This window comes from Anopheles stephensi, chromosome 2 (genome assembly GCF_013141755.1).
Source record: "Anopheles stephensi strain Indian chromosome 2, UCI_ANSTEP_V1.0, whole genome shotgun sequence".
Classification (NCBI taxonomy): Eukaryota; Metazoa; Arthropoda; class Insecta; order Diptera; family Culicidae; genus Anopheles; species Anopheles stephensi.
The window spans coordinates 26,178,643-26,193,156 of NC_050202.1; the positions used below are offsets into that span (position 1 = coordinate 26,178,643).

The following is a 14,514-nucleotide window of genomic DNA, read 5'->3' on the forward strand; positions in this document are numbered from 1 at the left end:
TGCTTCCGTGTCCGTGCTCTATCGCGGTCAGAGCCTCCAAGCAAGCAGGTACTTTGTCTTCGTCGAATTGATCCTTAATCCAATCCTATCGGCCTAGCGTTTTAGTTGGGTGTAGTACACCTCGGGCCCCTGATGTCGAAGCCTGCGCTTCGCATGACACCTTCGAGAGCGATGTTACACAGTAGACAGGAGAGTCCGTCCCCTTGCTACAGTACCCGACTTATATGTCCTCACTATTTGTCCCGACTTTAATATTCTGTCTATATACAATACACATGGCATAAGAGACGATGTACAGTTGGCTGAATCAATCGCCAGAAGCCTTCTTCTTCTTGAGCCCTTCCTTCTTCTTCCTTGACACTACAAAACCTTGAAAGGACTCGGCCTACCATTACTGGCTTTCTGTGACTTGATTTTACCCGTAGCAAGAAGGTAGTCAAGCCTTGCGTACGTGGAGACGGTTCCGGATGGGATTTGAACCCCGGTCCTGCCGTGTCGTGAAGACTGGCTCCGCTGTCGCCTCGGCCACCGAACCAGGGTTATAGTCAGGTTAGTTTAGTACAGGTATAGGTTAGATATAGGGAATTGAACCAGGGTTATGGGTTAGTTTAGCTTTACCTTTGTCGATGTGATGAAATCATTCGTGCCGTGAAACAACGACACCGGCAGCAGGACGCGCGATAGGTTATATTCCGGCGGCTTTGCTTGTCCATACTTTTGCGTGTTGAGCATGTAGTTGCGATAATCAAACTGCTGGAACTTCTCTGCAAAGAAATAAGCGAACAAGCTTACTTTACCCATTTTCGATCGTACACACCCTTGTGACGCCCTTACTCGTTTGCATCAGCTGCCCGACATGGATAAGCTGCCGTGTAGAAACACTCGTCAGAAGATCATCCACAATGTTCGGCAGCAGATTGCGCGATCGATCGACGGTCGTGCCCAGAAATCCACGCATCATTTCCACACACAGTTCGTTCATATCGCTAGCACACACGGTCCCCGATAGCAACCGCACAATATCGGGCGTTGGCTTCAGCTCGTGGATGTTGAGCGCCCGCAAGGTAGCGTACAGTTTGTCCGTCAATTCGGCCGCCCGTCGTACGACACGGTTTTCCGTCGTGCCGAGGTATGCGATCGACGCCAGTCCTACCGCGTGCTGGAGCTTGCGGTTGTAGCGCGGTTTGGCGGACAGCAGCACGAACAGATCCGTCATGCCCTGGTTGTGGCCAACGAAGAATACTTTCTTGGCATTCGTTTCCCTCAGGATGTAGTCGATAATGGCCGGCAGATCGATGGTACCGATTTCGTGGAAGCTGTTGCAAAAATGGAAGCGAAAACACGTCGTTGGTAAAGGGCAGGCAAGATAATCGCTATTCTTTCGGGACGAAAAATTATAGCCGGATTAGCCAGAGGGAACATTATCCCCAGTCTGCCAGCCAGCTGGACCGTCTCACCTTAAATCTCTCCACAGGTTGTTCGAAAACACCTTGGAATAAATTTACCACAAGCGAACCGAAAAAAAGAATCCGGAATCCAACGCTAGCAAAATATTGTCCAAATGCCCATCCTCCACAGGGCTCGCCGCTCACCAGGATAACCGAGCAAGCGCCATTATCTGGCAGCGATGAAATATTGCACGCTTAATCGCACGGCAAAAACTCCCCGTTGCCGTCGTTATAATAATCCCCTTGCTTTTCCATTCGGGTGGCCGGGCTTTAGGTGTGGGTCGACGACCGCGGAGAGTGTTGTGCCACCCGGGGCGCGGCGACATCTTTATCTCGGCCCCAGTCGCCTGTCTGGCGCCCTTTCGAAAAGGCAAACGATTGCTGTTGCGGTATGGCGGCAGCGTATGGAAATGATATTGGTCTGGGTTGAGTCTTTTGGCAACGTTTTCGGACTTAAAAAACTGTGTGCCCAGTCTCTGGGTTTGTCTATTTGAGATACTATTTTGGTACGAGTTCTTCCTATTACTTTCACAAAGTCGTATTTTGCAGGCTTGTTGACATGAGTGGGTTATTAAAAGAATTGTCCAATTAAAAGGGGTGTTCTGCAGTTTATCGTCCGTTCATTATAAGCAGCAGCTTCGCATCACTTGTGAGAGTGATTGTTGATACAATTTTTAATAAGGTATTCATGGCCGTGTGCCATGGAGCTAACGCCATGATTGTACTTTATGGCACGACATTAATTAAGGGTTGATTGTTAACATATCCCTCCCACTTTTTGGCATGAATTTATTTAAAAATGATGAATAGGACTAAAGCTGTATCGTATTGCTTGGTAAGCAGATAATAATTAGTAGACTCATAGCGGCATTTATGGTCGAGATAGGTCCAGGAGGAAGTCAAGACGCCTTAACAGTTCTTAATAAACTGGTGAGTGTGGTTAAGGACATAGTTGCTTTGACTCCGATCGCTTTGGTTGTAGGGATCATTGAAGGTACTGTTGAAATATATATGTATGCCATGGAGCGAATCTGAAATTGTTACAAACGCTAATCCTTGAAGAGTAAGACCTACTTGATGCTTTAAAGCGTAAACCTGGTCAGATGATATGCCTTTTCCCTATTGACCGCTTTTTAAGAATTGAAATCAAATTTGCCTCTTTTATAGCTAGATCCTTTAAGAGAGTCCTTGAGAGTCTTTTGGGATTATGTGGACATATAAGGTAAGATATGTCTGTCAGCGAAGCTGGGACTGTACAGAACATTTGTGGTCCCACTGCTCATATATCCCTCTGAAACAATTGACGCCTCTGTCCAAAACTGACGAGAGGAAGATGCTCGCAAGGATTTTTGGGCCCGTATAAATGGAAGGACAATGGAGAAGCCACTAAAATGACGAGCTCTACTAGCCGTACGATGATCTCACCATCGTATAGCGAATAAGACTCGTCAAGTCATGTCATACGAATGACACCGTACGACCCAGCTCGTAGAGTCCGTCCACACGGACAGAGGAGGACGACTCGGAGGTGGAAACTTCAGGGACTATCTTCTATAAGTCAATCCAGTTCCTGGCATACGCTGATAACATAGACATCATTGGTTTGAGGTTCTTCTACGTAGCAGAAGCTTATCAAAAGATCGAGCGTGCGGCACAGAACCTCGAGCTGGAGATTAACGAGGCGAAAACCAAAATGATGGTGGCTAACAAACACTAATTTACGCAGGGGTGATGTACAGATCGGTGACCGCACCTTCGAAGTCGTCCAAAACTTTAACTATCTGGGCTCGAAGGTCAGCACCGACAACAACATTGATGTTGAGTTACGCGCGAGGGATGCTGGCTGCCAACCGATCATACTACAGCCTGAGGAAACTTCTCCACTCTAAATACCCGTCGCGACGGACGAAGCTGGGACTGTACAGAACATTCACAGTCCCAGTACTCACAGTACAAACTCCAACGAAACCCTCTTAGCCGCGTTCGAGAGGAAGATGCTCAGAAGGATTTTTGGTCCCGTATGTGTGGATGACTCGTCAAGTCATCTCGTGAGAATGACACCGGATGACCCAGCTCGTAGAGGCCGCCCACACGGACAGAGGAGGCGTGGTACGCCGAAACTGAAATGTAGGTTTGGCAGACGAAGGTGCTGGATCGTGAGCGCTATCGAGGATTGCTACAGCAGTACAAGACCACGAAGCGGGGTAAATAAGTAAGGGTCTGTAAAAAGTGGCTGATCTTCCCAATATTAATGACTATAGTGTGAAGTGGAACCTCATGTCTAACTACCAGAACTGGCTCTTGACATCAAAAGCTCACTGAACGATACGAGGATTAGCTTAAGAGAAAAAAAAAATTAAGATTTTTCTGATGTTCCTTAATAGCGTAATGAATACAATACTTCAACCATTTGGTGGTCAAAATTGAAGTTCATCAGATCGCAGATCAATTGCTAAATGATCAACCAACAGCTAGAGGCTCCACTAGCGGATGATATCATGCTACTGCCACCTAACATTGATGAGACGCGATTGGCTATCGGTCGGCTCAAGCACAACAAGGCACCAGGCACCGAAGGAATAGTAGCCGAACTGATCAAAAACGGTGGTGTAGCACTCGAACAGGAAATTCATCAAATTATTACTGAGGTATGGGATAGCGAATCGATGCCTTGTGATTGGAATCTTGGTATCATCTATCCCATATACAAGAAAGGAGATAGAGCTAGAGTGTTCTCCCTAATATTACAAGATCGGCTTGTCCCATTCGTTGAAGATCTCTTAGGAAGGATAGGATAGGATAGGATAGGATAGGAGTAGGATAGTCGGAAAACAGGAAAATAAATCATTGATCACTGAATTAATGATACCACATAGTTGGAAAGTCAGTCCTCACTATGGGAGAATGGTCCGAATGAGATATGAGCACTGATCGTGCCATATGAAGATAGGCGCCGTTATCGCCTGTACCGCCCCTTTGGCTAATATTTTGGTTAATATTCTGTAGATAAGTAATTGTCCATACACTGAGTGAAGGCTTAGTACTCAACTACGTGGTGTTAAGAAGTCTAGTAATCTATAAGGTCTTCATGACCTAGCAGGTCGTTAAGTTAAGCTGAAGAAGAAGTTATCCCCAGTTTAAAGCTCCCAGATTTAAAGTTTCTAAAAGACACTCATCGGTAGCTGAAGATTTAAATCAAAACTGTTCGCTCCTTACTGACAAATTGCTGCGAGAAAAGCATCTTGATTGCCGATACAGATAGCCCCCAAATCAAATTGTTTGGAAAGCAAGCAATTAGCTTCGGTTCGGAAATGATCTGATTTGATTTGCTGTGCCCTCCAACAGGTTTGTTCCAGTTTCCGGCCAAACGACAGTTTTCCACACCGTTAACGCACATCGACAAATTCGGTTGTGCGATTATTCGGGAAGATTTACGGGCAACGGAATGAGGTCAAAACTTTATCAAATGGGTGTGGAAGCTTACCTGAAATCCCAGAACTCACTGTCCGCCACACTTAGTTTGACATTTTTCCGCGAAAACCGTGATCCACGCACATTCGCCAGCCACACATCGTACCCGGCGTCGGCCAGCACAAACGCCAATCCATTTTCCGGCCCCGTTACGACAAAATCGGCTGCCGTTGAGAACAGTCCCGGCACGAGCAGCACCGTCCCACGGAACGTTTTGTTTGGGCTGAAGCGTAACAGTTCGTCCGGGTCGGTGGAAGTTTCGGTGCCGGTGCTGGGGAATTGGACGGGATCCGGTATACGGTGCAGTTTCAGGATGTAACCATCGGGTGTGGTGAGGACATGCTTTTCGATCGGATAGTCTGCCGCCTCGATGAGTTCAATCTCAGAACGGAAAGGGGGTAGACTGTCTCATTAAAAGATGTCTGCCAAGAGAGATGGACAACACTTACCACCAGATCTCTGTCGTACGCGATCGGTGGTCTCTTCCAGACGGTGGCCGGTGTAGTGGGGACGGTAGTGGTGAGTTCAACTTTATCATGTGTCCCATTAAAAGCTGAGGTCGTCGGACGATGTAGAAGGACCAGCATCACAATCAATCGCTGGACAATCTCTGCGGTCCCCAACTTGCTGGACATGGTTCTGATGCACAAATCACTGAGCAACCCTGGACCGGCGGCAACAGTTTGAGTTATGAAGCTTGATGTATGTTTAATAAAACGGCCAACCCTCGCTTGTTTTTTCGTTTCCAAAACACTGAACAGCTTAATTAGCATTTGCTGGTGGGGAAGCGTTTATCCAAATTGGACCTTGGGGGAGCATTTTAATGTGTATGGATATGAAATTCGGTGTAGCAGAACGGGAGGGGATTGCCGGCTTGGGCAGCTTCGTTTTTCCCGGTGACTTGTCTGCATGCTCATCATGTGGTCGCGCTTGGTTTGTTGTGGCAAAGGGCCGGTGTCAGGTTAAACGGTCACTGAATAAGTAATGAAGCCCGGGATACGCTCTCGGAACGCACGGTGGTGTGCCGCGTGTCGTGTTACTGTTTTTAATATTTTATTCCAAATCCCTTTAAAGGGGAGCTAGACTTTTGTAACCAGCTTAACCCGGTTTGCAACTAATCTGCTTGTAAGATAACGCCATTTTTTCTAGTATTTAAATTACGCTTTAACGTTAGTTGTCAAAGATTGTCGGTGGTATCTTTGATGACTGGAAGTGTTCCAGTTTTTCAACGCCTGCTTTGCTCCGTTTGTACTGACTGTCTGTCAGCCGTCGCTCGGTACATCTGTCAGACGCACGGCGAATTTCTGACCGAACAAAGCAGGAACTGTTTCCCACCACCACCACTGCATCGCACTGCACTACCCTCACAGCAAATGCATCACCCCCCCTTCAACTCCCAAATGTTTGATGTAATGTTCCAACAAAGTTCACAACTTGAGCATGAGCGTTTTTGGCTTCCGGTTTCTCATGGGCTCTCACATTAATTTCGTCGACTGGCACACACAAACCTAAAAAAGTTGAGCCAAAGTTGCAACATTGCAACCGTCAGAAGTAAGGCAGAAAACTTTCACCATTTTGCGTTCCCAAACCCCTTCGCTCCTGGTGGGAAACAGGCTGAACGAGCTTGATGAAAGTTGGAGAGGTTTTTTTTTTGCAGAGTGGTTTTCCGGAGTTGGGATCACCAGCTGCAGTTTGGTTGGGTGGTTGGTAAGTTTGCAACGGCAATTGTTTCGCATGGTTTTTGTATTCACATCAAGGGGAAAATTATTTCCACTAGCTGCTACGGTACTGGGCATGATGATTTTTTTTCCTGATAATGGCAAATGTTCCTTAGACGATGAGATTGGTTTGAGAGATTGGAAAGGGGTTGATTTGAATGTGAGTTAATCGGTCTTTGTGTGAATTTAATAAAAAGTTGTTTTTCACTTTTGCAATAATTTATTAAAAACATATCATGAGGAGAAATTCTGAATATTCATGATATTATCCAAAGACTAAGTATAGGAGGGGTTAAAATTTTGTATTGTCACTGTATTCCTCTAGGTTTCCGCCTCCGAGGGATTCAGACACCTCAAGCAACTTCGAACAAGACGACATCTTCAGAGATTCTTAGCAAATGAGTTGTCCAATATGACACATGGCGGAGTCTGTCAACAATAAATAACAAATTGGATGGCGGCCACAGGTTACAACGAACATTTAAAGATCTCTAAGTCGATCACTTCATGATTGTATGATCATGTAGTTAGCTTACAAACGAGAGTAAGGGTCCACTTCCTTTCACAAATGTTACTTAGTATAGGTAGGCGGATCGGGAAGGAATGTTGGAGAAAGATTGGATACTCTGGGACCTGACGTATACTTGTGTTCCAGAGTATCCACCAGTGAACGCTCTGTGTATGCTGTAGTTGCACGGTTCATTCGCTGAAACAGCTCTCCACGAGCTAGTTTTTTTGAGCCCAAGACAATAAGAGGAACCTCTCCTCTGATCTGCTGTCAATAGTTGGAAACTCTAGTGTTGTTGCAATCAGCAGTCGCCGAAGAACTTTTGTAGTGATGTTGGCTGTTGATGTTATGTCTGGGATGTATGCGAGATTCTGAGCAAATTTCCTCTAGCAGAGGTACATGGTTGTGCTTGCAGTGACATTGTGGTTAGATTTTCGGCAAATGAGATGTGTTGTACCCTTATTCTTAAACAACTCTGTTCTGCGACGTATCTGCAGGTTAAAAGCGCCTGGAGTGGAGAGCCTTCCTGGGTGCACGGCAAGGCTAATTGAAGGAGCGGTACTCGTATGCCTCCGGATCCATTCCGTCTATGGCGATGGCGCCACATGCAGAAACCAAATACCATAGCTTAGGGAGACCGTAGTGAGGACTGACTATCCAACTAAGTGATATCATTAAGTCTAGTAAGCCAGAAATGACAGGCATAATCCAAGAGAATTACAAAGGAAGCAGTTTAGTAAGGCTAACTTTTGCAGGAGATGAAGAACGCTCACTCGATGAAGTCAGTTCAGACGACTAAACATCACGGTGTCCCAGCTGTGTCCCATTGGGTCGCGAACTTTGTTGTTATAAAGACGTAACCTCACAACTATTCTTAGCCAAGGAATTATGATAATGTTTTCAGAAGTGACGTATCCAATATCTAATCCTTCGATCTTCCTGATATTCAGCTTGGCTCCGGAACATAAACCGAATTTCTTTATCGCCTCTTCGATGCACCAGATCTTTTTGGAATGGGTAGTCACCACGGAGATGTGGTCAGCATGTGCACAGAGCAAAACATTTTGGTCAGGAGGGCATATTGCTTCTAGTCTCGTGATGAGGGATTGAAGGAAAAGGGGAAAAAGAAACATTGGGAGAGGATCACTCTTTCTACATACAATTTTTTATCGAATCAGAGAGGAGATGTTAGTGTTCCGTTGATGAGGATACGGGAAAACGACTGCTCACCAATTGAAACCCATCAAGAGCATGGTGTTGAGGAGGAAGTTTCGATCAATGCGATATCAAAAGCATGAGAAAGGTTAAAAGATATGAGTTTGCCATATCTTCTCTTCCTCTGAAATCGTCAATCGCTGATGATAGCTAGAAGAATAATCATGCCTAGTCACCACAAAGCATAATAGCGAGCTTAGCAAGATGATCATATTTCTAATTTAGATTCTTATGGGGTATACACTCCTACGTAACTACTTCTACATCGCTCCTGATCGCAGTTCCTCTGTGGATGTGTTCGACAATCAGCATGACAGTGTAAGTGACATTTCTGAACGTATGTCGTAAAACGACCTACTGTTGCTGTTTGGAGACTTCAACTTGCCAGCTATTACCTTGCTTGCCGCCACCGACCCACCACGCCAATTCGTGCCCAACTATCCATCGTCCGGAAGCTCTCTCATCGATGGTATGACCTTCAATGGATTGCTGCAATTGTCAGGGGTGAAAAATCATCGCGATCACCAGCTGGATTTACTTTGCGCTAATCCTGCCGCCGCTGAAAGCTGTTCGTGTGTTCAATCTGCACCATGCCCCTGTCCTCCATCTGCATCACCCCGCACTGAAGGCCACTATTTCGGTTCCGTCTCCTCCAGCCGCTCATCTACCCTGCAGCGACCGTGGTTTTCGTGGACTCAACTTCCGGAAAATGAACCACCCGAGACTTATTAACGTCCGGTCGGATGTCAACTGGTCTTTCATCGAGGAATCCTGCAACATGGATGCCGCTGACTCCATGTTCAACGAGAAGATCACCGCTGCCTTTCCTTCCTGTTGTCCCTTCCTCTACCCTTCTCCTCACCCCCCGTGGTCGAACAGATCGTTGCGCACTCTGAAATCTGATAGGAATTGAGCATTTCGTAACTATCGTTGCAACCGTAACCCGACTACACTTCGCATTTTTGAATATGCATCCAGCGCTTATCGCTCTTATAACCGTTAGCGCTACGCGTCCTTTGTAGTACGGCTACAAGACCGCTTCACAACCCACCCCAGATCTTTCTGGCGGTTCAGTAATGCGCGTCGTCATCCTAAAGGCATCCCTTCTATCTTATCCCTGAATGATGATACCGCCTTCAATCCTCCCGAATGCCGCCTTTTTGCCAAACACTTCTCGAGGGTTTTCGTTGATCCTTGCAGCAGTGCGGTGCCTTTAGTTGATGGTCTATTGTACACCCCTTGTGACGTCTTCTCCCTAAATGCTGTTCATGTAGATGTTTTCTCTGTGCTGGGCAGAGTCTAAGCTCAAGTTGTCCTACTCGCCAGGTCCTGATGGCGGGCCGCTCTGTATGATACAATTACCGTGATATCTCACTGCTCTCCCCATTTCCAAAATCCTTGAATCAATTATTCTCTCCTCCATCCTTCCTATCATTGTTGACTATCTATCCCCGCGCCAACATGGTTTCATTCCCAAACGCACAACTTCCTCCAACCTTATGTGTCTTGTATCCTCTGCTCTATCGAACATGTTATCCGGTCGTCAAACTGAGGTCTTATACACCGACTTCAGTGCTGCCTTTGACAGTGTTCTTCTCGATCTTCTGATTGCCAAACTCGAAAGACTTGGTTTCGGGGGTCGATTACTGTCCTGGCTGAAGAACTACCTGGTTTCGAGATCGTAAAGAGTTAGAGTTTCGTCTTGTCTGAGGTTCCTCGGGTGTTCTTCAAGGTTCTGTTATTTTTTAATGACTGTATTTCTATCCTCGTTTCAAATTTGACATTTCAGTTCAACCTGGCCATCCTCCACTTCAACCTAGCCTGTGTCTAGTTCAACTTGGCCATAGTCCAGAAAGGGTAACAGATCGCCAGTTCTACAGGGTAACAGATTGCCCAGAAATGGTTCGCACATCGTTAGTTCTTCTCGGAAACCCTCGGCATTTGGCGGTATCGGCATTCAATCACCTGCTATCACCTGTTCGACTATAATGTCCCCCTGTTTCGCTTTCGTGTCCGTCTTCGTGACGCCTCTTTCCTTGCCACCTAATCCTACTGTCATCCTTGCTTTTCCTTTAAGTGTTAAAGAAAATTGTTAAACCATCATTGGCGAACAATAAATAAATAAATAAATAATAATAATAAATAATAATAATATTAGAACCTTAATATGGTCAGGAAAGTTTGAAGGACTCTGAAGGTAGATTGAAGTACCTACATTGTATAAAAAATCTCCAAGGTCATTTAAATTAGCTACTCTCGTGATTCAAAGGAACTAATCACTCTAGAAATCCGAATCAAAAGTCACCTTAACAATCCAGCGATATTTACGACATCAAATCAGAATTTCCTCCCCCCCCCCCCCTTCATGTTTAAGTACGCCAATTTTTTGCAGCAGCAAAAGTGGCACAAAAAGTAGCTTGAAACTGTAATAAATTCCCCATTCCCGCGGAGTGCACAAAGAGCTCGACAAGAGGTTGACCCTGCATGGACGTGATTAAATTTAATTACAAAACTTTTGCCTTCTGCACACCACTCGGGGTGTACGCCATTCGTGGCGTGTTTTTGTGTGCGTGTGTGTGTGTGGGGAGCATTCTTCTGCACACCAGGTCTCGTTCTCTATTAGAGAGGTTAGCTGGGAACTTTCGGAAGTTCAGAACGATTCTATAAAATCCAAGTGAATGTTTCCAAGGTGAGCACTTTTTCTGCAGGGTCCTGTTGTTTTTTGCAGTAGTTTATCCCACCTTTCCACATCCAGCTTGGGGAACAATTTTCTGCATCCGTAAAGTTTGTTTGCTGCTAGTTTTGCGCGAGAGGCAAACGAGGCAAAAAAAAAGATGGTCAAAGTTGCATCCTTCGTTAAGGCATCTGCTGATCAGCATACGTCTTGTGGCTGCTGTTGACCATCCGCCATTCGGTCGAAAACATGATTGCAACTGGGGGCTGATTGATGGGACCCGGGACTCTGCACTCTCTTCCATGGGTGATCACACTTCTGCCGGGAGATAAAAGTTTGGTGCGAAGCAAAAAATCCATGCCATAAAGGAAGCATGGCATAGCGATCCTGCAAACGGTGTAGCATTGTGCAACAGCAAGGGCAAACAACGGTGGGAAACAAATACGGTTCCCGATCGGGGTTTTCCGCGCACATCACACCAAACCGAAGAGAACAAAGCGATAAAAGTGCTGGATGTGCGTTTTTTCCCTCTTCTATTCAACTCCATCTCTCTTATCACAATCGATGGATGGAAATGCGACGAAAGGTACTGATTGATTGATTGGCTGTGTTGCAGTTCCACTGAAAACCTAGAAGCAAAGAAACAGGACGTGGCAATTCAATCCACCAAATCAAAGGAATTGAACCCGAAGAGTTGTAAGAGACTTTTTTATGCTTGCTGTTTTCCACTGGCGTGACCATTTTGCGGGAACAAGGGAAGAAATAGGAACAGTGGGCGAAAAAAAAAAACAAACCCCCCCCTGTATGCCTGCAAAAAGGCTTTCATTAGGTTGATTGAACCGTTTACCGATTGTTTGGTCGTGCGTTTCTTTCCGGGGCGTTTTTGTGTGGCGTTGAATCCGGAGGCTTACTGTTTGAGCAATTTATTTCTTTCTTCTAAACTGTCGCTGTAAAAAGGCTTCTAAGCTACGTAAAGTAATTGCTTTTGGGAGGGTAGTGGATTTGAAATTAAATTTATTCGTTTCTAAATCTTTTTGAATGGTATAAATGTTCTTTATAAGCTTAATATAAACTTACTGCGTAAATATTCTATCTTCTATGCAAATATAGAGACCACTGAAGTTTAAGACCTTTTTTTCTTATACAATAACTTTATTGAACTGCGTTTTCTTCTTCTTTCTAGGCCTAACGACCTCTTAGGTCATGCCTGACATTACTGGCTTACTAGACTTGTTGATACTAGAGAATAGAGGGTTAAGTCAGAACTCACTATGGCGGTACGGCCGCGGATAGGATGAGAACCCCGGTCTTGTCATCTGAATACGGACGCCCCTATCACCTTTGTCACCGGTGCGTGCTTGTTTTACGATATTTTTTATACGATTCTTCTTTGTACATTTATTTTTTCTTTTTCAAGACGAAGTCTAAACGAGTTCCTTTCTTAGAGAGTTCTTACGACGGCTATTGGATGAGAACCTCCGTGTGAGGCTCCTTGGTGAAAGCTCTTTGAACGAAGACCCATGGACGAAGATCCTTGGACAAGGGCAAAGACAAAGATCTTTTATGGAGGATTTGTGGATTTATGTGACGCCTTGGACCAAGCTCCTTGAACGAAGACTCATGGATGAAGATCTTTCGACAAGGAACCATAAACGAAGATCTCTTGACGAGGGTCTATGGAGGAGGCGCTTTGGTCATTCCTATTAGACGATGGTTTTAGTATGAGTTCCCTTGGAGGAGTATGAGTTCCCTTGGCCCTTCTGTAGAAGATTCTTGAGCGAGGCCCTCTTGTACGAGGCCATTTGAACGAGGCCTCTTGGAGAAGTTCCGTTTTAGTAAACTCCTTGAATGAGGTCCGAATGATGCCATTTCGTGGAAAGCTCTTGGACGAAAACTCCTATAAAAGGTCCTTTGGACTAGGCCACTTGGACGACGGACATTGGACGAAGCCCTTCGGTTGAGGCTCCTTGGGAGAAACTGTTTGAACGAAGATTTAAAGATGAAGATCCTAGGACAAGGACCCATTGATGAAGATCTTTGAAAGACAATTTATGGATTCATGAGATGTCTTGGACCACCCTCTTTGAACGAAGATTCATGGATGATGATCTTTGGACAATAAAACATAAAGAAAGATCTTTTGAGGAGGGTCCAGATCTTGAAGCGAAGATCTTGAGCGCCCTTTGGTGGAGAGTTCTTGGACGAAAACTCTTAGACAAAGTCCTTTGGACTAGGCCGCGTGGACGGCGGCCATTAGGCGAAGGCTCCCGAGTGTGGCGTCTGGGTCGAAGCCCTTTTGAACGAAGACACATGAAGATCTCTTGGCAAGGACAATTGGACGAGGCTATTTGGTTCATTTCTCTTAGACGAGTGTTCTTGAATGAAGTCGATTTGTTCAGGCCCTTCAGTTAGCGATCCTTGTACGAGGCTCCTTGAACGAGGCCTTGGAAAAGTTCCGTTATACTTAATTCCTTGAATGAGGTCCAAACGAGTCCCTTTAGTAAAAAGTTCTTAGGCAAGGTCCTTTGGATTGGGCCGCTTATCCTTGTCCTTTGGACGAACATCATCGGACAAGGAACCATAGACAAAGATCTTCTAAGACGAGGTAGCTTCGACAAGGCCCTTCTCTAGTGGTCCTTGAGCGATACTCTTTGGACAAAAACTTATAGATGTACCTTTAATTGAGTACACGTAAGTCCCCTTAGACGAAGATTCTTGAACGAAAAGCTTTGGGCAAGGCTCCTTGAACTATTCTGCTGACACGAGACACACTGGACACTGGACACTGGCGATCCTCCTTAGACGAAGACCCATGGGCAAGGATCCTAGGACATGATATTTTAGACAAACCCTCTTAGAGCATTATTCTTGCACCCCTTAAGATGAAGCTCCTTGAACTTGGCAGCTTGGCCGAAGAACTTTGGTGAAAACGAGAGCAGAACAGATTGAGCTTTTTCGATTGGAAGAGCCTTTTCTTTACGATTTTCAATATGTTTTGCATTTTACCAACTCAATTAACTTTACTTCCAAATTTGTTTTAATTTATCTCACTTTAATTAAAACATTCCCTTCAGAGTACACTCTAACCCTAGAGAGGTTAGTTATGCAGAGTTTCCCGCTGTGTCCAAAGTAATTATTTTGCTTTTGGCTTCAATCTTCCTAATGCATTCTCGTCACTCGTTTTGGGAAGTTTTATCTATGCTTATGGACATTTTTTTTGTCCGAAAAGCACAATTCCCTCGACTGGCGCCTTTTTATTGGCATCGCAAACTTTCCCGTATGGAAGTTGAATGAGAACCGAATGAATAAAAGCTTTTAAATTCTATTGCACCAACGATCATTGGCCGGACGATTGGACGGTTAAATTGAGTCACCAAGAACAACAAACGGACACGTTGATGGTTCTGGACTGGACGGGGTGGGTTTTTTTTTTTGTTGGCGGGTGTGAGACGTTTTTACGCCAGGGCCAAAAACCACAAA

The 14,514-nt window shown here is 45.2% G+C and overlaps 1 protein-coding gene across 1 annotated transcript in view; it reads right to left on the bottom strand.

Annotated features, from left to right (window-relative positions):
• Positions 1 to 5,587, bottom strand: part of LOC118505942 (lipase 3-like) — a 12,278-nt gene extending 6,691 nt beyond the window's left edge. The window contains exons 1-4 of the mRNA XM_036042465.1: positions 5,369 to 5,587; positions 4,933 to 5,300; positions 835 to 1,316; positions 619 to 764 (exon numbers count right to left, since the gene is read on the bottom strand). Coding sequence (XP_035898358.1) covers positions 619 to 764; positions 835 to 1,316; positions 4,933 to 5,300; positions 5,369 to 5,554 — 1,182 coding nt within the window. The 5' untranslated portion in view covers positions 5,555 to 5,587. The remainder of the gene's footprint in view (positions 1 to 618; positions 765 to 834; positions 1,317 to 4,932; positions 5,301 to 5,368) is intronic.
• Between the last annotated feature and the right edge of the window lie 8,927 nt (positions 5,588 to 14,514).